Source organism: Esox lucius, chromosome 3 (assembly GCF_011004845.1).
Source record: "Esox lucius isolate fEsoLuc1 chromosome 3, fEsoLuc1.pri, whole genome shotgun sequence".
Taxonomy (NCBI): domain Eukaryota; kingdom Metazoa; phylum Chordata; class Actinopteri; order Esociformes; family Esocidae; genus Esox; species Esox lucius.
Window position 1 is genome coordinate 23,557,602 of NC_047571.1, and position 26,575 is coordinate 23,584,176.

At 43.0% G+C, this 26,575-nt stretch overlaps 3 protein-coding genes across 13 annotated transcripts; 1 reads left to right on the plus strand and 2 right to left on the minus strand.

Moving 5' to 3' along the window:
- Positions 1-543: 543 nt before the first annotated feature.
- phc3 (polyhomeotic homolog 3 (Drosophila)) lies at positions 544-12,541 on the plus strand. 10 transcript variants are annotated; one of them, XM_010891339.3, is made up of 13 exons: positions 544-608; positions 3,217-3,514; positions 4,670-4,843; positions 4,932-5,084; positions 5,362-5,451; positions 6,074-6,299; positions 6,497-7,381; positions 7,505-7,764; positions 8,060-8,339; positions 8,462-8,576; positions 8,927-9,068; positions 9,378-9,663; positions 11,817-12,541. In XM_010891339.3, exons 2-13 carry the CDS (start codon positions 3,287-3,289, stop codon positions 11,969-11,971), a joined length of 2,994 nt encoding a protein of 997 aa, XP_010889641.2. In that variant the 5' UTR covers positions 544-608; positions 3,217-3,286; the 3' UTR covers positions 11,972-12,541. The 10 variants fall into 10 exon arrangements, with proteins under 10 accessions (XP_010889641.2, XP_010889633.2, XP_019900910.2 ...); XM_010891331.3 differs by lacking the exon at positions 544-608 and adding an exon at positions 1,407-1,516; XM_020045351.2 differs by lacking the exon at positions 544-608 and adding an exon at positions 1,407-1,516 and having other exon boundaries at positions 7,505-7,620.
- A 390-nt stretch (positions 12,542-12,931) lies between these two features.
- Positions 12,932-23,880, minus strand: si:dkey-127k13.1 (mucin-17). 2 transcript variants are annotated; one of them, XM_013132307.3, is made up of 12 exons: positions 23,796-23,880; positions 20,277-22,880; positions 17,107-17,545; positions 16,014-16,084; positions 15,840-15,925; positions 15,272-15,332; positions 15,069-15,144; positions 14,930-14,977; positions 14,440-14,681; positions 14,066-14,275; positions 13,872-13,960; positions 12,932-13,753 (listed from the first exon to the last, which is right to left on the minus strand). In XM_013132307.3, the coding sequence occupies exons 2-12, from the start codon at positions 22,815-22,817 to the stop codon at positions 13,669-13,671; spliced, it is 3,948 nt and encodes a 1,315-aa protein (XP_012987761.2). In that variant the 5' UTR covers positions 22,818-22,880; positions 23,796-23,880; the 3' UTR covers positions 12,932-13,668. The 2 variants fall into 2 exon arrangements, 1 of the variants encoding a protein (XP_012987761.2); XR_004575301.1 differs by lacking the exons at positions 12,932-13,753; positions 13,872-13,960; positions 14,066-14,275; positions 14,440-14,681; positions 14,930-14,977 and having other exon boundaries at positions 15,108-15,144; positions 15,272-15,634.
- A 165-nt stretch (positions 23,881-24,045) lies between these two features.
- On the minus strand, positions 24,046-26,209 carry LOC105022675. Its single transcript, XM_010891319.3, has 5 exons — positions 25,655-26,209; positions 25,339-25,515; positions 25,147-25,243; positions 24,459-24,612; positions 24,046-24,327 (listed from the first exon to the last, which is right to left on the minus strand). Exons 1-5 carry the CDS (start codon positions 25,853-25,855, stop codon positions 24,288-24,290), a joined length of 669 nt encoding a protein of 222 aa, XP_010889621.2. The 5' UTR covers positions 25,856-26,209; the 3' UTR covers positions 24,046-24,287.
- Positions 26,210-26,575: the final 366 nt, after the last annotated feature.

The window sequence follows — 26,575 nt, forward strand, 5'->3', positions numbered from 1 at the left end:
ACCGCTGTACGATGGAACTTTAAAAGTAGAAATGTCAAGGCAGTTTGGTAAAACCGCGCTGCTCCTGTGTATTGAGGACATACGCACACAACCAGGATGAGGCCACCCTAAGAGGCATACGGCCTGTCAAAAAAACTCCGGGACCGAGCCTTTCTGCAGCTGCTGGAATTTTTTTTCTTCCTTATGCCAGGAGTTTATGTTTTATACAACACTGCAAAAACGGAGCATCCATGCATCTGGGATTACCAGTGCGCTCACCCGTTTCAAGGAGAATGTCCAGAATATGCGGAAGCAAACCGATGAATGGGCTGCCACCGTTCACGATGGAACAGACGATAAACACATCAGTAGCAAGAGGGAGTTTTGTAGCTTTACTGGTATGTATCCTAAATTTTGAAATGGTTTGTGCCCCACAAATTTTTTACATATAAAAACGCCACTGCAGAGAAGTGAAAGTCAGGATAGGGTTGGCTGCATGCATCTTTCTTTGAGCAATCAGCACCCTGGTGCTCATCCAACTGTTGCAAACACCTGGTGTTTGATACAATACTGACTCTGGTAAGGAAACGGGTGCAACGGGTCTTTGGCCAAGTCATCAGTGGGTTAGGGTAAGTTGTGCTGTTTGTGTATATCTTTTTTTATGTATTTCTCAAGGCAGAAATATTGCCTTACTGCATCACCCTCAAATCAACAGAAAATATTAGGCTACATCAAATGACGTGGACATTGTATTTTTGTCTGTCTGTCTCAACCTCTTAATAACATTCCACTTCTTGCAAGTCCTTGTCATCGCCGATTCTTTGGCGCATGAGATGAGGTAGATGGAGTGGAATGTAAACTCTCAGTACTCAGACAAAATGTCTGCGCTATTCGCGGTCTAAACTAAATTGAGTCCGTAATCAAAACAAATGTGTGTAGAAGATTAACTTTACTTGCTTTATATTTCAAAGCCGCACAATGTGTTACATCAAAGCGCGCACAAAAACAATTATCCTCTCAAGTACCTGCTATTCTATTATTTTTCATTAGGTCTATATGATGCACCTTCATGGTGCAAATCATTAAGGTTTATCCATAACAATTAATTGGCTACACACATTTGTTTAGGGTAGCCTATATGATGAATTGATCAATGTAGAAGAAAAACGTGGTTTGATTAAAAATAGGGCAATAAAAATATTTTTGAACGTGCAGTTACTTGATAGCGTACACCATAGGCTAAAACATGAATGAACATGTGGCCGTGTAAAAGCCATATGTAGGTTTTCTAAACGACCTTTTTGAAAAATACATTTTCACATGTCTAACCACTCTTGTTCTGCTGTGTAAGGTCCTCCCGCACTGCAAGTGGTGCTGTGTCTGGGTTATAATTCCGTGCGGCCCGTTTGTTTTTCTCTCCATTTTAGCAATATAGGATTGACGCATTAGAACATGACTGGGATTGTGACAGTCTGAACCGGCGGGGTTTCGTTCGGTCACTTCGCCATGGGTCAGGTCTAATAACAAATCCAGCCAGGTAACGCTGATGATAGGTGAACGATTGTGCATGGATAGCTAAAAGGCTGATAGGCTATAGGTTGCTTTAGAATTGGCCGAAGAAATTGATTATGATGCCCAAATGATGCCCAAATGGAATATATTTAATGTTTACTTATATATTACTTATAAAGGCATTATTTTCCGATTTTGAATGAGAATATTGAACAAATAAATGATTGTAGATAGGCTAGCTATACCTGGAGCATTTTATAGCCTGTATTAACCAGACCTGCACATCAGCAAGAAAACGGGTGACAGTAGCCCAATGCTTGATTTGCCCAAGTCTGGAAATGCATTACGCACATGTTTTAATTACAGTTGTTAATATATTTTAAGTTGCTTGATGAGTTAATGCATGAAAATGTGTGTACTTTTCATCAGTCCGATCATCGTAATTTTATGGTTGTGGCTAGGAGTTGGAATGATGTGTCTGTCGTGTATTAGGGGTGTGTTGCACAAAATTACACTACGTACAGGTTTGAAAATAGAACAATAAGCTCCAGGGACTGGAAGGCATTTAAGCCTTTTTATCTTAAGAACTAGTTTAAGTATAGGTTACTCTATGTACTCAAATTACATGTTAAACATCTGGACAAACTAATTCAAAATAAGCCTTTTAATTTTGGAGGCTTGTGTTATTTTGAAAATAGATTTCATGGCAATGTCAGTCAACAGTTCAAATGCTAAATAATTTCAAGCTATTTTTATGATTCTTCCAGTATTAGGCAAATTTTTAAATAGCGTTTCAAACCTAGTGTAGTGATGAATAATGAAGGTGACCCAGAGCAGAGACTTTATCAAAATCAATTTCAGATCTGATTGCAATAGAATGTTGCAAAGCCTAGGTCAATTTGGCCATAGACTATTGAATTTCGAACACTTTTTTTATTTTGAACACTGAAAAACACATGGAAAATGTCAAGGTCATATATAGAGAAATAAAAGTTATTCAAAACAGAATATAACTTCCATTATGACAAATACATTAGGTTAACAAAACTGAATGATTTCGTTGCAAACGCATCAGAAGGAAGAGAAAACCAAACAAGCAATTTCATTATCTGAACTTCGATAGACATAAATAGGCCCATTTAAGTTCGAGATACTTTTAGTCGAATTCCTCGTGTGTAAGCCCCGGTTTCTAATTTGCTAGGGCGTGCGGCTATATTTTAATGAATTAAATTGTTTAGGGAACTTCAAATGTATATACACAAATGTATTAGACATTAAATAAATACATCGCCGGACTCAATGAACAAATTAATATTAAACTTTTGTTCATTACGCGTTCTGATTGCGACAAATGCTACCAAGATCCAGAGATAGATATTTTTACTTTAACTGAGGGGAAAAAATCAGGCTGTTAGGGGCCTGTTTTTGATTTAAGAGGCCAATTATTGTAAATTATTTTTTTAGTTTTTATTTAAGGTTTTTTAAATTAATCAGAATCTGCACGTATAGCATGGAAGCTCTTCACTAATATCAACCTCTGGGTTAAAAGTTGCTCAGACTAAGAATCCAACCCGGACGCAAGGACCACTCTGTCTTGGTCCAGTCCAATTTGAATCTTCAAATTCACGTCCAAATATATATTATTTTATAACACAGGCTAGACCTATGTTTTAACTGAACAATGCGAACAGATATAAATGGTATTTTTCCTAATTATTTTTACAGACTTCAAAAGAGGTGTTTTCTGTCTGTACTGTCCATTTGGGCCAGTGATACAGAGTAGGTTTACCAGCGCATGATGGACAGACAGAGCCTTGAGGCGACTGCAGAAGGAGGAGAGATCAAAGGGAACGCTGAAACGGCCACGGTCACTTCCAACACCACATCCGTTACCATGGTTACCACAAACAACGCTACCGCGTCAGTGGTCTTCGCCATGATGACAACAGCCAGCAGTACCACGCCCCCACAGAGACAGGCCCCTCCCAGCTCCCCTGCAGACACAGACAGACAGGCAGTGCAGGTGAGAGCTGGTGAGAGAGGTTACAGGTTGCTAGAGGGAACTGTGTCTGTTTAACTTTGAAGAGAGAAGATAGATCTGTATGTCAAGCAAGGTCTCCTCTTCTTTGCATAAGAGTGTTATCCTGACCAATCATATCAATAAGTATACATATATAACTATTGATCCCTGAGGGGTAACGCTTAAAAACTTGTCTTTGAGCAATTTAATATTTACCTTAACTCCATCCCAGGGAGCTAATATGCCAGCCAGTGGCATCGTTTAGGCCAGGGCTATAGCCCCGGATCTTTTATGAATAGCCCCAGATCTCAAATTGACCAAAAAGAAATAAAATCAAAATAGCCCCTGATCTATTCATCTATAATTGTGATCATGCATTATGACAATGTAGTCGTGTAGGCTGCTAGCGTGCACATCGAAATTTTCCTCATGTACATTCAAAACCCTGTACAGTGAGGGGGGTTGGGGGGGCTAAATTCAGAAGTAATATTTCGAGTAGGAAGGTGTCATAGTGCTTCATGACCAAAGCCCCATGCCAAGTTCAGTCTCTTCTGACTCAAGCCCATCGAGTGTAAAGAGGCTATCCCTCAACAGTGTTCAGACCTTCCAAAAATGCAACATGTCTCATGAGAGTGTTGGAATGCGGTCAGCAACTGTGGTTACTAGAACTATGATGGACTAGGGCATCATAGGTCCAAGCCTAGACAAACAAGAAAAAAATCTCTTTTAATTTGTTTGTTAAATTGCAGGCAGGTTGCCAATATTTAGTACTATAAGCTTTGATCAAAGAACTGTGAATCAGTTTGCTTACTATGATTTAGGAGGAAGTGGAAGTGAGGATTGAGCCAGAACATATAGCACCTGGAGGGATTATCGTATTTCTTAGCCTTGTTTCAAGACGTGGTTGTAGATTTAGGCCTGTTTGGTGTGGCTTGAGCGCAGAGTCATAGCATGCCGAGTGAATGACCGAAATGGAATTTGGTTGTCTGTAAATCTTATATCTAACTAAAGCCAGAAGTCAAGAGTTTATTTCCAGGGGAGGTAACACGAGTCATCAGGTCTGGTGAGTACGGTTTAGGTCTTTGTTGTGAGCGTGCTGGTCACTGGAACATCCCTTTTACACAATTAGAACAGCTTCTGTGTTGTTTGTACTTCCAGGTGATCCAGCAGGCCATCCACAGCAGACCCCAGACCATGGCATCTCAGTACCTGCAACAAATGTATGCAGCCCAGCAACAACACATCAGACAGCAGCAGCAGCCTCACAGTAACCGACAGTCCCCCTCCTCTCCTCCTGGTAACGGAACGGTAACCCAGTCAGCTGGGACTTCTGTAAGTTGACCGCTCATGTATCAAATCTATCCAGACTACCAAAGCTTTGTAAGACCACAGCAATTATGTCTGCTTTGTCTATCTCCAGATCACCCTCCCAATCCCTTCAGGAACAGGCCAGCTGATTGGTCATTCTCAGAGTTCCAGCTCCACCACAGGCACGATTAATCAGCAGGCCATGCTCCTGGGGAATGGCTCTGCCTCTTGTAACCAAGCCCAGATGTACCTACGCACCCAGATGGTACTCACCCTCTCTTTCGTATTGTAACAGCTTTGTAGCACATTATGGTATATCTAGTAGTCCAGAGATCATGGGAAGTAAAAACAAGAGCTTCATTATTAGCGTGCCAAGTGTTCTCTGTCTCATTTTCCACTGATGCTTTCCAACATTTTGTGTTTTTACTGTTAGCTCTTTCCACTAACCTTTTTCCTGCTCTTTTCTATTTTCTTTTGGGTCTCATACCTTGTTCCCCTGCTTTCGGCTTCTTCTGTCACTTCCTGTCATCCGTCTCGGTCAGTTGATTCTGACCCCTGCAGCCAACGTGACAGCGGTCCACTCTGACCGGCCTTCTGTCTGCTGCAGTTCCTCTCAACCTTCCACTTCACAGGTCAGCAACCACCACCAGTGGCAAAGGTCAAAGGCGAAATACCCAGGTTTTACATCCCTGGAAAGCCAACTAGCTTATCATCAGACAACAGCACAGCAGGCCTGGATTCACTGGACACTGTATCTTATCTAAAACACACCACCTAATTTATTATGGGATTTTAAGATGATTGAGAAAATGGTTGTTTTTCAGCCCAGTGTCATTAGGTAAAATAAATCGCACTAGTAAATACCTATCCCAGTCTGGTTACTCCTAATCCATTATTTTGTTTCCTCAGCTTACAATTCAATGCTTTTGGCTGGCGCTTCATTGAAAATGAAAATTCTCAATTGACTTAGTTAAATACAAATTTAAAAAAGGGATTTTATTGAAATTAAACACTTATATTATTAATATATAATTAATAATTAATAAACACAATATTATTCACAATAAGAACTGTAAAGGTAGTGTGACCAAAACATGATGAAAAACTTGGGCCATACCAACACCACATCAATATTTCCAGCGGCTTCCAGAAGGTCGGATGGGGTTACCAAGGCATTAGATGCCTCTTTCTCCAAGACACTGGATTTGTACAGTGTTAGTAAAATGTCCCTGCCATGTGTGTCTCCTCTCTGAGGTCCAGAGCTTAGCTATGCAGCCCCACCTTCCCGGTGCTTTGACTACTGCGCAGAGTGTCCTGTTGAAACCGTCCTTCACCCAGACCCTTGTCTCTCAACCTAAGATGTCTATCTGTTCCCTGAGGCCCAGCCAGCAGTGTGAGACCTCCACAGACACCTCTGTGGCTGATACCCGACCAGCCGACGTCACTCGGCAGACGTCAGCCAACCAGCATGTCACACCAGGTAGGTCTGCCACCAGAACTGTCTGTTGTGGTCCTCTGGTTTCAAAGTAACCACTAACATGCACCCTTGGCTTAAACCAGTGTTATAAAGAACTGTTCCCAAGGACCTTTAGATTGTGTTTATAACATACATCTAACCACTCAATGTTATTGCAACTGCAGCATTGTATATTGTGCTCCATTCACCTTGTTCCGCAGGTGTGTGTGGCTCTATTTCCATTCCAGCGTCGTATAGTCCAGTCCAATCCCACGCTGTGGTCAGACATCAGCTGAGCTGTCCTCTGAGCCATAAGGGGGCACCCCAGCAGGCTCACCAGCTCATCATCCAGCAGACCACAGCAGGATCGCACCGGCAGCTACACCCCATTTCCCTGCACCTGGCAACCCACAACGCCCCCCCCTCTCCTTTCCCTCTGACCCTCCATGCCCTGGCCACTCCCACCCAGACTACTTCCACCACAGTCCAATCCCAGCCTGGGAATGGCCTTCTGGTACCCTCCTCATCCTGGGATCATCCTGCCCTTGCTCCACTCCCTCCTCAGCAGTCAGTGGTAGTGTCCTCATCATCCGTCCCTCCGCCTCTCCTGTGCTCCAGCCTGCTCCAGCCCCAGATCCACCGCCAGCCCCAGCTCCAGCCCCCCACCCTGCGTCTCGGGCCTATCTCCCAGGCCTCTCTCCCCATGATGCTCCAGCCTCCACCTCCCTCCCTCCAGAGGTTATCCTTGAGCTCAGTCCAGGCCCTGGCGGTGCAGTCCACTGGGGTTCTGGTGTCCGAGGAGGAGATGCCTGTGACAGACGCAGTGGTCCAGATGCCTTTTCAGAATCTCCACCCCCCCCGAACATTCCAGAGTCTTTCGCAAACATTCCAGAATCTTCCCCAGACATTCCATAATCTTTCCCCGCCCCAGACTGTAGCTGTGGACCTGAAGGTACAGCCAGCCTCCCTACAGACCCAGCCTCTGAAGGAGAGGAAAAATGAGAAGAGAGAGGAGAAGACGCCCGCTTCCCCTACTCTACCTTCATCGTCGGGGTCCAACACACTCAGTAAAGAGATACTGCCCGTCAGTACGGGGAACTGCACAGGTACACAGCACAATACAATGTGCATTTAATTAAACTTTGAAATATGTCATGTTTTTATACCACTGCCAAAAATCCCACTGACATAACTGCCAGTTTCTCTATTTGCTGGGTTCCATCCACCAGGCAGGTTGGGTTCTTCCTGCGTCCCTCCGTCCAACCGCTCTGTTATCCACTCGTCCTCCCAGGGCCTCTCCTCTCACACCAGCAGCTCCCCCCCACCCCTCCTGTCTGCGGCCGCGGTAAGAAGCCCTGGCCAGCCCCCTTCAGCCTCAGCCACCCCACCAGGGAGCCCTGAGAGAGCTAGACCCCCCGTCCTCACTCACCTCATAGAAGGGTTCGTCGTCAGAGAGGCCCTGCAGCCGTTCCTCCCGGTACCGTTCCCGGTATGTCCACTGGCGGGTGTGGTAACCGAGCTCCACAGTGTATACAAAAAAAAGCCCAGGCCTGGATAGTATTGAAAGAGAGCAGCTTTGCCCCACTCACACCTCCTTCACACTCCCTCACAGTAAACAGCACTGTATCGCACTGAACACCACTCAACCTGCCAGACACCAGATATCCTGTTGAACCTGCAGAGTATTCCCCTGGCAGTTAACTGGTCGCCATTATGTTCAGTCCTCTGTGGTGGTATATGTCATGTATGTGTTCCAGTGAAACATTGGTGTGTACCTGCTTCAGATGGGCTGTTCCTCTTTGGGGGCGGACCAGTCGGCCACACTTCCTGGAGCCTGGGAAGACAAAACCAATGGGGATCCAATGCCGGATCTGAGAACCAGTGGGGATAAAGTACCTGCAATAAGAACTAATGAGGATTCGGCTCCTGAAAGTCAAATGAATGACGGTCAAGGATCTGAGGTGAGAATCGTTGGGGATCCTGGCCCAGACGAGAGCCTTATGGATGCTGGGCAGCCAGACAGTTCTAGTGACTCAGACATGGATGACACCCCAACCCAGGACGGTCAGTGCCAGTGTGTGTGTTGGTTTGTCTTTAACAATGGGATGGCTCCCTCAATTTGGAGGAATTGCCATTAGGCTGCCTAGTATGTATTTAACAGTGTCCCCTCTCCTGCTATACTGTAGAGCCTGCTTCTGAGAGCCCAGTAGACGTGCTGCAGTGTGAGTTCTGTGGGAAGAAGGGCTACGTTCACACCTTCCTCCGATCCAGAAGATTCTGCTCCATGATCTGTGTCAGGAGGTGAGCAATGTTTTCCTTATTAGGTGGCACAACTCAGATGGCGTCACCCACATTTCCCCAAATTTTGCAGCATTATTCCCTGACCTAGAATGACGTCCCTAGGAGTAAAGACATGGATCTGGCCATGTGTGACTGTTTTCTCTAGATTCCAGAGGAATCCAGAGGAATCTAGACCCCTGGCTGGAATTCCTGGAATGTTTAGGTGTTCTGTTGAATATCTCCCAAGAATGACTAAAGTCCAGAAACCATATCTACTGACATTATCATCATCTGACTCCCCATCTCTCTCTCTCTCTGTCTCTCTCTCTCCTCCTGTCTCTGCCTGCACTGTTCTCCCATCCCCGTGTCAGGTTTAATGTGAGTCGTAGGAAGCGTCTTAGTGCCTCGAAGGTGGACAAGGCCAACCGTTGGGGTCACAGGCCAGTGGGTCGGAGAGGACGACCTCCAGGGAGGGTCAACAGGGGAACTAGAGAACACTTCCTTCTCAGACAGGTCAGATGTCATATCTCAAATTCAACTCCAATGTTCATTGTCAATGCTAGGTGAGTCAGACAGACAGTGTTCAGTGTTAGGTAGGCCAAATACCTAATTACAGTGAGGGGAAAAAAAGTATTTGATCCCCAGCTGATTTTGTACATTTGTCCACTGACAAAGAAATGATCCGTCTGTAATTCTAATGGTAGGTTTATTTGAACAGTGAGATTGTATTGTCTGTATTGTCTTATCTACAGTATGAAACCCCCGTTGTCCCTTACAGCATTACATGGGTTGACTGTGATGGCCTTGGGTCTTCCACTCCAGGTACACGGGCCATACAGACCTGAGGAGAACAAGAGGAGGTTGAGGGGAGAGAGGAAGGAAGAGGATGAGGACGAGCTACCTGTCCCCATGATCACCAGGCTGCGCCGGCAGGAAGAGAGGGAGAGAAGAGAGAGGGAGAGGATGCAGGAGAAAGAGAGGGAGCAGGGAGGACAGAGGAAAGATGTGTTCAGCTCCCCCGGTGAACAGACGGCAGAAAAGGAATTTGGGGAGAATCCAACGCAGTGGAGTGTTGAACAAGTCTGCGCCTACATCAACTCTCTACCAGGTATCTTGAATGTGTACCATGGAACCTGAAGCTGTTGTAACCCATACTGTAATGGATGCACGGTGCCTTCGGAAAGTGTTCAGATGTTTAGCTGCGTGGTAGACGTAATGCATAACTTTCATTTTCAACATTTGCCTTCAATCTAGACACAATACAACGTAATGACAAAGCAAATTTATTTGTTACAAATAAAACAACTTAAATATCTGATAATATACAGTATACAGTACTTAGTATTTAAACCTTTTGTTTAATTTGAAGGGTCATGTAAAACTATCTGCATATTATGTAAATGTTATCTAGAGATATTTTCGTTTTATATGAATTGTTTGAATTCTCTAAAAACATGTTTTTGCTTTGTCATTATGGAGTCGGTTACAAAATATACACCAAACAAAATTATAAACGCAACACTTGTTTTTGCCCCCATTTATCATGAGCTGAACTTAAAGGAATAAGACTTTCTCTATGTACACAAAAGGCCAATTTCTCTTAAATATTGTTCACAAATGTCTAAATCTGTGTTAGTGAGCACTTCTCCTTTGCCGAAATAATCCATCCACCCACAATACTTGTGTTCATTGTCCATAACCCCACCGCCACCATGGGCCACTCGATCCACAACGTTGTCATCAGCAAACCGCTCACCCACACCACTGTACAGTGAAAACCGGGATTCATCCGTAAAGAGAATGCCTCTCCAAAGTGCCAGACGCCATCAAATGTGAGAATTTCCCCACTCAAGTCGGTTACGACGACAAACTGCAGTCAGGTTGAGGGCCCTATGAGGGCGACGAGTATACAGATGAGCTTCCCTGGGACGTTTTCTGACAGTTTGTGCAGAAATCCTTTGGTTATGCAAACTGATTGTTGTAGTAGCTGTCTGGGTGGCTGGTCTCAGACGATCTTGGAGGTGAAAATGCTGGATGTGGAGGTCCTGGGCTGGTTTGGTTACACGTGGTCTGCGGTTGTGACTCCGGTTGTATGTACTGCCAAATTCTCTGAAACGCCTTTGGAGACGGCTTATGGTAGAGAAATGAACATTCAATTAACAGGCAACAGCTCTGGTGGACATTCCTGCAGTCAGCATGCCAATTGCACACTCCCTCAAAAGTTGCAACATCTGTGCCATTGTGCTGTGTGATGGAACTGCACATTTTAGAGTGGCCTTTTATTGTGGCCAGCCTAAGGCACACCTGTGCAATAATCACGCTGTCTAATCAGCATCTTGATATGCTACACCTGTGAGGTGGATTGATTATCTCGGCAAAGGAGAAGTGCTCACTAACACAGATTTAGACAGATTTGTGAACAATATTTGAGAGATAAAGGCCTTTTGTGTACATAGAGAAAGTCTTAGATCTTCGAGTTCAGCTCATGATAAATGGGGGCAAAAACAAAGTGTTGCATTTATAATTTTGTTTAGTGTAGATATTTAATCAATTATAAATAATCAATCTATGACACAGAATTATTTTGAGAAAGTGAAAGAATCTGAATACTTTCCAAAGACACTGTAGGCCTACTAACACAGATATTCTGAAAGCAATCAGCTCGCTTCTTGCTCTTCTAAGTGTAACCCATTCTATAGCCATGCAATGCACATTTGCGAAACAAAAGACAATGCAGAAAAAATGCAAGCGACCCTAATGGACTTTCTACATATTTTAGAACGTTTGAATATATAATACATTCTTCAGTAATAGTGGAATGCTAGAGTTTCATAACATTTACTCACAAGAAAATATGTTTTTGGCCAACAGAAGGCACATCGGCTTCTCTCATCTTGGGAGAAAATAAGGGATATAGCCTTTATTTTTACTCGAGTGGCCAGCACATTACCGAGACCTTATCCCAACAGAGCATCTCTGGGGTGAGATGAACAGGGTGTCCACTATAGTCAAGAGCATGAATGTACCACAATGAAATCGACAGCAACTGCTTGATGCCATCATCTTGTAGAGTCCATGCAGCGAAGAATTCAGGCTGTTCTTGAGGTTTGGGGTCCGACTTGATGCTGTATGTGTCCTTAATCGACTGGCATTTCTTATTCAATATCACTTGGGACCGGAGTTTTTCATGTTCAGTTCGCAACTCATGGCTCTTAATTTCACAGCTTCTCTCTCTTCAAATGTCTACCCTCCCTTTTCCAGGTGGACGGGATATATCAGAGGAGTTTCGTTCCCAGGACATTGACGGACAAGCCCTCCTATTGCTGACAGAGGAGCACCTGATGACAGCTATGCACATTAAACTTGGGCCTGCACTCAAGGTCTGTGCCCATATCAACTCTCTAAAAAAAACATGAGCACAAGAGGAGCGTCCTCATCTGGGAGTCTCTGGGACGGGGACCAGGTGAGCCCCCTCATCTGACACGAAAGGCATAGGATTTCCAGGAGGAAATGAGACACACTCGCACACCTTTGTCTGCTCTCTGCCTTTTAACTGTGCGACTTACAAACTGTTGATCTGTGTCAGTCATTTACAGGACCTACATCGGTCTATCATCACCATAGTGATTGTAGCAATAAGGCTAAATGTGGCCTTTACTGTACATGCTGTTGAAAATGACAAAGGTTTACATACTTTTTATTTAAATGTTTTCAAGATGTTGATCTGAAGAGCATTTGGGATTGTATGAAACAGAGTGCACACTATTACTTTTGCGGTGCACCTATAAGGCTAGTTGTGCACTATATAGGGAACAATGTGCCATTTTGGATGAATCCAGATTAACTCAATCCACATCTATACTCTGTAGCATAGCAAACGCAGAGCAACCAGAAAATGGCTTGAGAATTCCAAGGTAGATCAAGTCATGTTTATTATTTATTACTGCTATGATAAATATAATACAAATAAATCCTTTATCAACCTTGCATTTATTCATTTTTGAGCTGTCAAAAGTCTTTATCCCGTGCTGCCTTTGCATGTTGTGGCTTGTGTGCCAAAGTGCCCTTCAAAAGAATTTGGGACTCATGAATATATGCCAGAGACACTGAACATGGACAACTGAGGCAGCTGCATTGACATGACTCAAATGCAAAACATGGTATACTTTATGTACCAAACACCATCACCAGGAACTTGTCACATGAAACACATTGACAAGCTCACCTTAAATGAACATAAAAATGCAATATTTACAAAGCAAGAATGAAAAGTGCTACACACAGGATTTTTAAGGTCAAGAAATATCCATAACCCATCTTTATGGATGATGGTGTGAGGGGCATTGGAGAAATTGCTGTAATTTCCTTGTTAAAAAAACAAACAAACAAAAAACATGGTTGCTCAATCCGTGATTATCACCTCACTTTTAATAAAACAAAAAATATTGTTTAACAGTTGTATAAAATTGATGGATGAATCTAAAAGTAAAAATCCAAGGCAAGTCTCCATGGAACAGGGGTGAGATTGGCTTTAAATGGAGCATGATGTTTTTGAAATTCACCCATCTTCCAGATGGAGGAAAAATCCCATAGCACCTTTAAAATATTAATTATTTATTCAAGCAAGGAAGGACAAACACTTTAAATATAAAAAGCGTTTTAAACCAGACTTAATGAGAGCATGTTGTAGCAAATGCTGTTGCAGTCGGTCTGACAAAGCCTATCACCAACCAGTGGAGTCTGTCTCTCTGCGTAAGACAAGGTCACATCCCTCCAGAGATGTTGTCTTGAAGCTGTTAATTTTGACCAGCTGTTTATAGCCGATTTCGACAATGATCAAATTGGTAATTAAACATGATTTGTTCAGCCATATCACTGCTAGCATCACTACAGCAGAGCCACTGTAACACATGTATACAGCATATGGTTCTTATTGTAAGCGACCATGTGATAGACTAGTGTTTTAGTCAGTGGGTGGACTCGTACAGCACTCGTACAGTAAGTTGTTTCCGGCCTTGAAAAGTACTCACACTACTTTTGAATGAATGCACATCAGGAACAGAGGGACATTTGGCACTTCTGACTGTGAGGGTCAGAGGCAAAGTGGGCTGTGTTATGTTGTGTGCGCAGGCCGCTGATGGACCGATGCTTTCATCTTCATCTGTTGCTCGATCATTGCGTCAAACTCCTCTCTCTCCCTGAGGTTAGCGGAAGGCAGAAGAACAAGGATTCAGATCCTAAAATAAGTGTAACAAGAGGCGGTGCATTAAAACGACAAGGCTTTAGCTCAGTGGGCTAACACGCCGGCTCTCCTACCTTTTACTCAGACAGGGCCCTTTCAGGTACTTGTCCTCAGCTGCCCCCAGAGACAGGTTGTCCACGCCGGCTATAGCACGGATAATAGCCTACACAAAGGACAGACCCTTTACATTTATACAACTAATGAAGGATTCTTTTAAACTCACATGAAAAAAAAGAGACAGCGGACAGCCAATAAAAATGTATCCGACCTCAGGCAGAAGAACATCCAGTACAAAGCGGACATCGTCCACTTCAGCCAGACAGGGATCGATGAGAGGGGCGGTCTTGTACACCCCAGTCAGGTACTTGATGACCAGGTCCAGCTGATCATCATCCTCCAGGTACGTGTCCACAACTGAGCGGCTGGCAGTCAGGAACCACCTCATCCATTTAGACTGCTGCAGACCACTGATAACATCCTGGAGTGGGAAGGAGAGGGGTTTATCCACACATACAGAGACACCACTCTACGCAGAAAGGAAGAGGGACAGGACAAGGGAAGGAAGGAAGAGAAATAATAAGTGAGGATGTAATCAGCTGGATGATGGATGGATGGAGGGAAGAATCAACCGTGGTTACTGACCTGAAGGTGTTTCTCCACCTGGCGCTGCCTGACAATGAAGACCACCAGTTTCTCGTTGGCGCGGTTACGTGCGGCCTTGGAGCGGTCAGGCAGCAGCTTCCTCCTCCTCTCCTGCTGGTGGCTTTCCTCCTCTTTTTCCTCATCTTCTGGGTCAGAGGTCACATGCTGCTCCTCCATCAATAGGTTACTGGGGAAGGTCAGGTCTGAAGTATACTGAGGATAGCACCTCCTCAACGGACAGCCTAAGGGAGAGTGGAGGAACAGAGATGTATTCTTATTAGGGAGGTACAGGTCAAACGTGCCCCCGGAGGAGCACTCATTGAGCAGACGTGAAGTGGTGAGGTCTAGATCAGAGAGGCTGTGTATTGATCACATTTTTAAATCAAGTCATGTCTGTCACAATGATTGTTTTTTACTGTAATTAACTGGTAAAAAAAGTATGATTAACTGTACTGAAATTAACTGTAGCAATGAATCAAAATGAACTTACTTATGTCATTAGAAAAATATTCAATGAAAGAACCTGTGAAGCCACATCCTGCAGAGGGAAACATCAACATTACTGAGCAGCATAACAAGAAGTTGGATCTGGGTACAGGAGGTTTTCCAAGAGAAGTAGAATTGTTTACCGACACGTATTCTATAGTCCTTTATCAGCTTAAGACACCATTGGATGGCGGCTTCATACTTCTCTTTGGCTTTACACTACAGACAGGAAAAACATAAACTCAACAGTCACCAGGAATGTAGAAAACCACTCTGTCTTTATTATACAGGCCGAATTTGTTAAGTTAATACTGAATACTTTTTTCATTTCCGATATCCGCCTTACCACTAGTTCCTCAGTCTCTTCACAGTCAAAAGGCTTCAATGTTTTAAGGGCCACGGAAAAGCTATAAAAAGACAAAGGTTAATACAAGGGTGACAGGTAATTAGGGACTTAAAACCGGCTATAAGAACCAGTCAAATTCCACAGCCACAGTAAAAATTTGTAGTCAAAATATTACTTTTGGGACTGAGTTCAGGAATAATTCGATATTTTTTTAATATTTACTTACTCTTCAAGTGTCAGTGTCCAGCATCAAGACTTTAAAGGCCAATACTAACTTGCGTGCGTACAATGACTGAGTCTTAGCAGTGCAATAACACCAGTTACCAATTTCCTTCCAACTGTATGCAGATCAATATAATGGTCCTAGATGAAGGGCCACATTTATAAGTTATAAGTTTAGGCATGAGGTAATAGCGTGGTTAGGGTGAAAATTACAGGGTTTATCTCGATAGAACCTAGTAACAACCTTAGTCAGACTATGAGAGTGGACACCAATTAACTGTTAAAAGAGAAAGAGACTAAAGAAAGAATTGTGCCGTTTTGCCCCCAACAAAAGTTTGGTTCATACCCTTTTCGTATCTTCTTCTGGTCATACAGCAGGTTGTCGATAAACACAATGCTGGCCTTTTTCAACTTACGGTTCACACTCTTCACCTACAGAGTCAAACAGGTCCCTGGTCAGTTACTACCCATGACCACTATTTAAAATGTATTTAGTTGTAGTACAAAGATCAATTCTCACCACTGCAGGCCAGAAAGGATAGTTTCTAAATTTGCACCAAACACATATCCCTTCAGTTATAGACAGCGGCTCTGAAAGACAATTAACAATAGTTTATTTTGGCATGAATTACAACTAAACATAAGCAAGTTCATACAGTTAGGTCCGGAAATATTTGGACAAAGACAGAATTTTCATAATTTTGGTTGCTTCTGTCTTCTGTCACAACATCAATAAACACTAGTGACCCAGTGCCAATAGAAGCCATGCATGCCCATCCACTGTATTTTACAGATGATGTGGTATGCTTCGGATCATGAGACGTTCCAAGCCTGAATGGTTGCAGCTTCTGGTGAACCCTCTGTATTTGCTCTCGTGAAGTCTTCTCTTGTGGTAGACTTGGATAATGATATGTCTACCACCTGGAGAGTGTTCTTCACTTGGCTGGATGTTGTGAAGGGCTTTTTCTTTACCATGGAAAGGATCCTACGATCATCCACCACTGTTGACTTCAAAGGACATCCAGGCCTTTTTGTATTGCATTGCTCATCAGTGTGTTCTTTTTTTCTCAGAATATAGCAAACTGTTAATTTGGCCACTCCTAATGTTCCTGCTATCTCTCTGGTGGATTAAAACTTTTTGCAGCCTAAGGATGGCCTGTTTCACTTGCATTGAGAGCTCCTTTGACCACATGTTGTGGGTTCACAGCAACAGCTTCCAAATGCAAATGTCACACCTGGAATCAACTCCAGACCTTTTACCTTCTTAAGTGATGAAGGAATAACGAAGGAAAAGCCAATGCCTGTCCATGAAATAGCTTTTGAGTCAACTGTCCAATTACTTTTGGTCCCTTCAAAATGAGGGGGCTACATATACGAACAGTAATTCCAAAACCCTACCTCCAATTTGGATGTGAATACCCTCACATTAAAGTTGAGAGTCCGCACTTTAAGACCATATTCATTTCATTTAACTGTAACTTGAATATATTTCAGTTAACAGCCAAAATGCCAAAACTTGTTTCAGTGTCCAATTATTTCCGGACCTAACTGTAAATCTTATTAAAAACGGCATATACCTAAGCACACCCACAGCGTCTCACCCGCTCACTTACTTGTGTTATTTAGAAAACTAGGCAGATCTTCCTCATCCTCTTGCTCATCTTCCTCCTCCGCTTCGAAGGATAGTGATGTCACATGGTCTTCCTGTAGGCTCAGCTCTATGGACAGGTCTGAGGAGAGGGAGGCCTCTCCCGTGTCTTTGTCCGGCGAGTCGGACTCCTCCAGGAAAAACCGCGGCCTGGAGCGTCGGAATGGGTCAGCGCTAGTGGTCTGGTCGCTCTGCAGCTCTGACCGCTCTGCTGTCTGGCCCTGGTCCTGGATCATGGTTCCACGCCTGCGTTTGGCCGGGCGCCCCTCCTCACAGCCACAGGTCTGGGTCCCTGAAACCACTGCAGCATTCGCAGTCTTCCCTCCCTTCGGTGGAGCGGCATCCCTAACTCTGGGTCTTCCGCGACGTTTCCTGCCGGGTAAAGCTGTGCCTGGCTGGACTGTCTGGGGGAGACGACACATATCAACATGTTTAATCCAGCACACAGTAATGATGGGATTGCAGTTAAGCGGACTGAAATGCAATTTAAGCAAGAGGAAATGCTATTTAATGGAGATCTTTTGACCCCAATCTACAGCACTATTCAGAGTAGGACCATTCACCTGACAATATAATGTGTTTCTGGGTGTCAAGATATTTTAAACACCTGGGTTTCAAGTTTGCAAATTGTTTCCTGCAGTTAAAGGAAAGATGCTTTCAAGTGTCAGAAAGTAGCTTTTGCAGTAAACAGACAGAAAGAGAAGGTAGAAATTAGGGAGTGAAATGATGAATGGTCATTGGGTTTGGTTTTCCTCTTTTCTCTCAGCTGCCCAATGTCACAAAGCCATGGAGCAGGAGGGAGGGGAGGGAGGGCTGAGGCTGCACGCAGGAAAAGGGACAGTGAGTTATAGAAAGTGCAAGAGGAGTAGGGGTTGAAGAGGCTGAATCAGGAGAGAAAGGGACAAGGATTTAGCAGAAAATTACAGCGAAAAACCCATACCCTCTGGGTAGGGACTGAAGGAGATTTGACCCATGACTACTCGGGTAGAGACAGAGGAGATATTATCAATGACCACTCGGGTAGAGACAGAGGAGATATTATCAATGACCACTCGGGTAGAGACAGAGGAGATATTATCAATGACCACTCGGGTAGAGACAGAGGAGATATTATCAATGACCACTCGGGTAGAGACAGAGGAGATATTATCAATGACCACTCGGGTAGAGACAGAGGAGATATTATCAATGACCACTCGGGTAGAGACAGAGGAGATATTATCAATGACCACTCATGTAGAGACAGAGGAGATATTATCAATGACCACTTGGGTAGAGACAGAGGAGATATTATCAATGACCTCTCGGGTAGAGACAGAGGAGATATTATCAATGACCACTCCGGTAGAGACAGAGGAGATATTACCAATGACCACTCGGGTAGAGACAGAGGAGATATTACCAATGACCACTCGGGTAGAGACAGAGGAGATATTACCAATGACCACTCGGGTAGAGACAGAGGAGATATTACCAATGACCACTCGGGTAGAGACAGAGGAGATATTACCAATGACCACTCGGGTAGAGACAGAGGAGATATTACCAATGACCACTCGGGTAGAGACAGAGGAGATATTATCAATGACCACTCGGGTAGAGACAGAGGAGATATTATCAATGACCACTCGGGTAGAGACAGAGGAGATATTACCAATGACCACTCGGGTAGAGACAGAGGAGATATTACCAATGACCACTCGGGTAGAGACAGAGGAGATATTACCAATGACCACTCGGGTAGAGACAGAGGAGATATTACCAATGACCACTCGGGTAGAGACAGAGGAGATATTACCAATGACCACTCGGGTAGAGACAGAGGAGATATTACCAATGACCACTCGGGTAGAGACAGAGGAGATATTACCAATGACCACTCGGGTAGAGACAGAGGAGATATTATCAATGACCACTCCGGTAGGGCCTGAGAGGGTTGGATTGGAGGTGAGTGGAAGAGACAGAGTAGTGATTAGAGACCTGTAATGGGGTGGCTGGCAGATGAGGTTGAGGCCATGGTTTGCCGTGTGAGTGGGATTAGAAGAGGTTGAGGTAAAGCCAGCATGTCAACAACAATAATGAATCTCGTTCCTTGTGTCAATTTCTACTGCACCTCAACCTGAAATGTGGCCCTATCACTGCACACCTGGTGTCTGTGTGGCGCTGAGTAGAAAAACACACAAACTGAAATTAAGCATAATTCATCAGTCCCAATATTTCACAATAACTAACTCCTGATAGGGGGAAATATCGTCAGCTTTCCTCAGTACAGTGATAGAGGCATACATACTTTATATATAACATTAGACAGAAATCGGAGCGCATTTCAGTACCTACAACTCAAATTTAACTTTTTATTTTCTTTACAACTGCAGTTACGTGCGGTCCTCCAGGCAAATGGAGTTCAGTGGGAATAGATCCAAACATCAACCCTGTTATTAAATTATTCTCAGCTGGGAAAACTCAACAGTCTCTAAATTGCAGTAAAAAAAAACTATCCCTAAATACCTAATGGTGTAAGAATCTATCCCTACCAGAAAATGGCAATCATCTTCTCAGATGTCCATTATTTCAACGGCCATTATTACCAAAGAAACTGATTTATTACAGACTGCATGTCTTACTGATGATTCCTCTTAACACCTTACAGTTAGTGAAAAATGCTTGGCAGTATTACAGCGGTAACATGGGGGTGAGACCTCGTTAAGAAATGAGCTTCGAGGTGTCAAGCCACCAAGGACACCTGATGGAAAATAGCAGATGATGTTGAGCTTGAAGAGACAAGAGACATGAGACAGCATTGAACTCAAACGAGGATACTCCGGAGAAATGAGTAGCCCTGCGCCGCCACCACCACCACCAATCAATTGGTTGATTATGAGCTCCTAATTTTTAAAGACTTCATTTCTTTTATCTTAAAAAACATGGAAATCAAAATGGCTTGCAGACTAATATCACAAATGTTGGAATTTCTACTGACTTTGCTGTATTAACATAGTTGATGTTCATCGCCTGAAAGCTCAAGCAAAACGCTTACTTTTACAGGAGTGAAGAATACTGTAGTATTCACAGTAGAATAAAGTAAAGTAAAAGTTTTTTATATCAGTGTTGATAGAGATTACAATCATACAGTACCTTCCTGAAAGGGGTAGTTTCCAACTGTTTCCAAGGGTGGATGGGTGAGACGTTGTTCTGGCCTTCTGTCTTGGAGCACATTCCCAAGGAAGACGGGGATGCAGGAGAGGGGCTGTCGGTTCCTCCGAAGGACCTGGGGTGCGGATCTGGTGTGGAGGTGAGATGGAGCTGCTGCTGGACATGTAGTGGTCTGCCTCTCCTTCTCTTCTGTGTTTTGGGTGAGAAGGGGAGGCCAGGAGGAGAGAGGCTGGGGAGAAGTCCTGCAGATAGTACAGGGTCTGAGGGAACATCTGAGACCAAAACGTGGGCCTCTGATTTTCTTCTATACTTCCTCTTTGGGACACCAGGAGAGTTTAACAGGGGAGAAGAAAGGTCTGCAGACAGCACAGGGACTGAGGAGGCGACAGTGAAGACTTCCTTATGACTCTGGGATTTCCTAATATATTTCCTCCTTTTTACAGGCTCTTCCTGTGACTGATCTGTTTCCAGTGACTGTACCTTTTCATTTCTAGATTTCTTTGATATCTTTTCCTCATTTATCAAAGTCTCCTGGTCTACTGTATGACTCTGTGACTCGGATGTATTATTGTGCTCATTTATCACAGTCTCCTGTGAATCTACCTTAGAACTCTCTGACTTGTTTGTATTTCTCCTCTTTCTCACTGTCTTCTGTGGTCTGTCAACAGCCAGTGACTTTGCAACCATATGGCTTTGTGATTTTATGGACGCTGCCTGGTCTATCTTATTCCTAAGTGATTTATTAGTTGCATTTTTTCCAATTTTCATAATCTCCTCTGACTGGTGAGTCTTGTGGGAGTTTGATTTCTTTGTGTATTTCCTTTTTTTCACAGACTCTTGTGATTGATCAGTCTCTTGTGATTTGTCTACCTTATGGGTTCCAGCTATTTTAGACACCAGTTTGGTTTTTGTTCCAGACTCTTGTGACTGCTCTACCTTATTGTTCCGCAATGTTTTAGACACCTGTTTGGTTTTTGTTAGAGACTCCTGTGATTGGTCTACATCAGGGGTTTTACATTTACTTGGATACTTCCTCTTTCTCATGGTCCCACGTGACGTGTCTACCTTAAGGGTTGTTGATTTTCCCGGTGTCTTTTTCTCCATTCTCGAAGACTCACTCCCTAGCCTCAGATCGGTGTTCTTCGTCTGACCTACCTTGCAGATCTGAGTTCTTTTTACATATTTCCTCTTTCCTAAAGTCTCTTTTGACTGGAAAGTCTCCTGTTCTGTCTTAATCCTGGGTACATTTCTATTTACATTCATACCCTCTCTCACAATGTCAGCCTGCTGTAAACAGTCAGTCTTCGGTGTCTGGCTGACCTTAAACGTTTTTCGAGTACACTTTTTACCTATCAGATGCAGTGGTGATTGGTAGAGGGTCCTTTGCGCTTTGATACGTTTGCTTAAAACTATCCCAGTGCCAATGTTATCATATGTCTGTCTGGGTTCACGCTCCTCTCTGGCCTGTGAGTCTGTATGTTCACCAATGGTTAAAACATTAGGGCTTGCTGGGTCTCCTTGTCTGACAGAAGCACTCGAGAGGTTGGGACTGTTCTTACTCTGGCCCTCACAAGGACTCTGTAAATCTCTGGAGGGATTTGTTGGTTCAGAGGCCTCAGGTACCAAACACCCATCCTCAGGAGAAGGTGAGCTAGGTGACAGTAGCTCTGTCCTAGCCTCTGTTTTGGCATCAGGTGCCTGGAAGTTGTCCTCAGGCGCACGCAGGCTTGGCGACAGAGGCTTTGTCCCTTTCACAGAGTCCATTTGGGTAGCTGGCTGAAGACATGGGCGTGCATGTGTAGAGAACTGGTGCCGATGTTTAGGAACAGTCAGATGTTTTGGTGGCCTTCCCCTATTGGATTGTTTACCCTGGGGCCATGACACAATTCCTTCTTCAGCTGTGCTCTGTTTATGGGGTGAACCAATAGGTCCAGACGGGCTAGTAGGGTTGGGTGAAACAGCGGTTTGAGGTGGGCTAGCAGGGTTGGTTAAAACAGTTGTTTGAAGTAAGCTAACAGGGTTGGTTGAAACAATCGTTTCAGCTGGGCTAGCAGGATTGGTTAAAACAGTTGTTTGAAGTAAGCTAACAGGGTTGGTTGAAACAATCGTTTCAGCTGGGCTAGCAGGATTGGTTAAAACAGTTGTTTGAAGTAAGCTAACAGGGTTGGTTGAAACAAATCCCTGAGCTGGGCCAGCAGGGTTAGTAAAAGCGGGTGTTTCATACAGAATAGGTGTGTGTGTCAAACTATATGTTTTAGACAGGCTAGCAGGGCTAGTTGAAATGGGTGTTTGTGCCAAACTAGAAAATTTGGTCAAACCAGGTGTTTCAGCTGGGCTTGCAGTGTTGGTTGAAACAGGTTCTTGAGATGGGCTAGTAGGATGGGTACCATCCCCTTCCACATTGACAGAGCAGTATGTGGAAGACAGAGGGCTAATTCCAGGATGTGGAGTGGCTGCTTGGTGCTCTGGACAATCTGAGGTCTTCTCTAAGGAAGAGGAAGAATTGTCCTCTGCTAAATTCATGTTCAGAGCCAGGCCAGCTCCAGTGGTTCAGCTCCTAAGGAGGGCAAAGTTCATCATCATGAGCTATGGCAACCATACAAGAAAACAGGTGTATTATTTTTTTGTTATGCCATGTTAATTTCAGAGACTTGTAGAGAGCACCTGAGAAACATCTTAGCAGACATCTGCTGGCAACTTGTTAAAAATAATTTTGACAATGTTGGCAGCACCATCGTTCTAAAGTAACTGAGTTATTTAGCAACACAAGTTACCAGTGGAAACAAATATATTTAACAAGTTTGTTGAAAGCGAGGGACACTTAAATCCATGAAAGGCAAATAGAGTGCATAAACAATATACAAATGCCTTTGTTGACTTCAATTATTTTCATTAGGTTTATGTTTTGTCTCTACAGGTACTGACAAGCGAATATCCGAAAAGATTAGAATTCCACAGTTGCGGTCGAAGCTATGGAAGTTCTACAGTAGTGAATTAAAGGAATGGTTAAATCTTAAAACGGCTTGGCATACAGCAACGTAGATATTATATTGAATAAGTACTAGTTATATTTGAATATTAAAACTGAAAGTTAACACAAACTATTAAAATTACGACTAATAGAAAAGTAGGGAAAACATGTTGAAACAAAACGGCTTTCCAAGCCATGTCTGTCAACTAGCTAATTTCCTTACCACACTAGTCAATTCTAAACAACAACAGCCGAATGTGATCACACATCATTAACAGCTGACAGTTTTTATTCAGGCTTTCGTATTCACTTACACGTCATGCTTGCTCATTAGCAACAGCAACTGATCTAGTACAGCGTACAACAACATATCGGCTGTACTGTAGCTAACGTTTCTAGCCAACGAACTTGCTAACCAGAGCAAGCTAGCGTACTCAGATAGCAATAAATATTATGTAAATAATAGTTTGCATGAATAGTAGCATATTAGGCTGAAAGGAATGATTTGCAAAAAAAAAAAGTATACATACACATAGAAACAGCAAGATATACTGAATACTTCCTTCTGTACTTTCTAGCAACCACAGGTTGCAACTCCTTGAGCCAAAATACAAGTTCTATTTCCGGGGTTTGCGTCCTTTGAATCGTGGGATATGTAGTAAATTATTTTCATTTCAGGTTCATATAATTTATTACATATATAAAAACATTTCAGGTTTATATATTTTATTACATTTTTATTAACATTTTTGCTAGAAAACATTACATATTTTATCAGAAGTCATTATAGAAAAATACAAAATAAACAACGCTAAGTATTTGCATTTTACTGTAACATGGTAATGTTGAGTCCTATTTTTAAATAAGCCTTCACTATTCTCTTACAATCCATATCTCCTGAGAGAAAGTAGAAAATAACTACAGTACGACACAGGTGAACAAATTGCAAACTATATTATGCCATGTTGGTTTGTTACGCCTACAAACGTATCAAACAGTGATTCTTGTGTTCAATTACCATATCACAAATTAACTTCTTCAATCTGACAACCTCTTCTTTTCCTGTAATAACAAGACATCATCATGTACTGTTTAAGTTAGTCAAATATTTTTTGTGCAAATTATCCTGAACAAGACAAGAATGGGTTCGCTGGAGTCCAAGGCATGACAGAACCTATAAACTGAATACTCACATATCTGTCAACAAATATTGTTTGCTGGACTCGCAGGCTTTCCTTTGACTCATCGCTGCCACCTTCTGGCTTTTTGAAGCATCAGAAGAAGCAGAGCAGGATCGGGACTGGTAGAGAGTTTGTGTCAAGTTGAACTGTAGTCTCTCGACCTTGTCTGGTGAAATACAAAATGTAATATCATTGAACATCTTCCACCTATATCAAACAAATGTATTATCTGCGACATTTTCAACGATTCTTTAATCGTTAACATGAGAGTTATATTATGTTTTGCCTGGGTTTTTTTAAATTACATTTCCTCAACTTCTGGGTTCTCTCCGTTGTCCCATGGTTCCTTTTTGGAAAATGTCAAAGGCAGTTGAGGAGAGTGAACGTACATGAAATGCGTTCTATAAAATGAGGCAGTCCTTCTCCAATGGAGTGTCATCAAAGTAATTATATTTACATCCCAAAATAAAACAAAGCAAATAAAAAATTATCTTATTGTCCAAGATATGCAATGGATAAAATGATGCATAGCATATTGCTTTTAAACCTTCCAATGATAAAATCAAAACACACTTTCACTCACCTACTAATGATTATAAATATCTAACCCTAGACCACTTATCCCACTCTGGGTCAAGTAAGAGAGGACAGAGGATAGAGGACCCCCTTTACAGGTAAATATGATGTTATTTTACCGTACCTCTATGCAGACCCAGAACTAGAGACAGGTGTATCTGTGTGTTTCTTTGTAGGCCAACATAATTCCTAAGTGCTGTCTCATTCTCAAGCAGCATTGCCTGTATAGAAAACATTATTTTTAGAAACAGAAACAACATACAATCTAGAGTATATATTTTGAACATGTGAACACAGGCAACATGTAAACACTCACATTCTCCTGCAGGCTGAGGCTCAGTGACACATTAGTCTCCCTCAGTCTTTCAGCAACATCCTCCATCTCCTGTTTCAGGGCGGTTTGGTTTTCTTGACTCAGCCATATCACCTCCTGCAAGAACTTCTGGTCCTTCTCCCACATTACTTTAGCCCCCTCTATCTTGTCCGTCAGAGCCTGCATAACGGAGGTCAGATCGTATTGGTTAACATGCTGTGAGCCCTGGTTTCAGCTATTCAACAGTGTACCTTGGGATGTAACCAGATTGAACAAAAGCTACATTGCTAAGCAGGCAGGCACATTGTGGTACACACACCTGCTGGGCTAGCTTGCACTGGGCTACACCGTATATGTGAGTAGACGTGGCCCACACAATGATCACAATAAGGGAGACTAAGGACCACAGAATCAGTATGGCTATCACCAGTTTACGGCAGTTCCCTGACGACCTGGAGCTCTTGGATGGACCCATAGTGTTGAAGGGCACAGGAGCTGTGGTTGTGCTGGCAAAAAACATATCCCTTGTTGGTTATCTTTGAGAACAAAGGCTGCTGTTGAAAAAGCTCCAGACGTAAATACCCTTTTGTGTCCACTGTGATGAAAAGTTGACAGTCCAAGTTGTGCCTAGAGAAAAGGTTTTTACAGTAATCTTCAACCAAACCTAAAAAGAAAGAACTGTATTTAAGATTTTATTGTGTTTGGCAAAGTTTTCCACTTGACGGTTGAGGAGTCTTCTGTGTCAAAACAGCACACTTTACTTTGTCCAAATGTCCCCCTATAAAATCAGAACCAAGTCACTCCTAGGTTAGAATGCTTTTACAGAACAAGAATCAGAGCAGCATTGCAGTTTCTCTGGTATTTATTTGACCATGCCAGGACTAGTGCACAGTATACTCTGCTGTAATCACTGCACATTCCATCTGACAGGTTTTTAAACAAATCCTTTTGTAGACGGTTGTTCACTATTCATCACATGCCAACGACATCTAGTCCATACTTTGTTTGTATACATGGCTGTAGACTCCAATGGCATCGCAGTGCCTTATGAAAGCATTTCTCCCCCTTGAAATTTCTCACATTGCCCGTTAAAGGAATATTACCTACACTAAAAAAAATTATAAACGCAACACTTTTGTTTTTGCCCCCATTTATCATGAGCTGAACTCAAAGATCTAAGACTTTCTCTATGTACACAAAAGGCCTATTTCTCTCAAATATTGTTCACAAATCTGTCTAA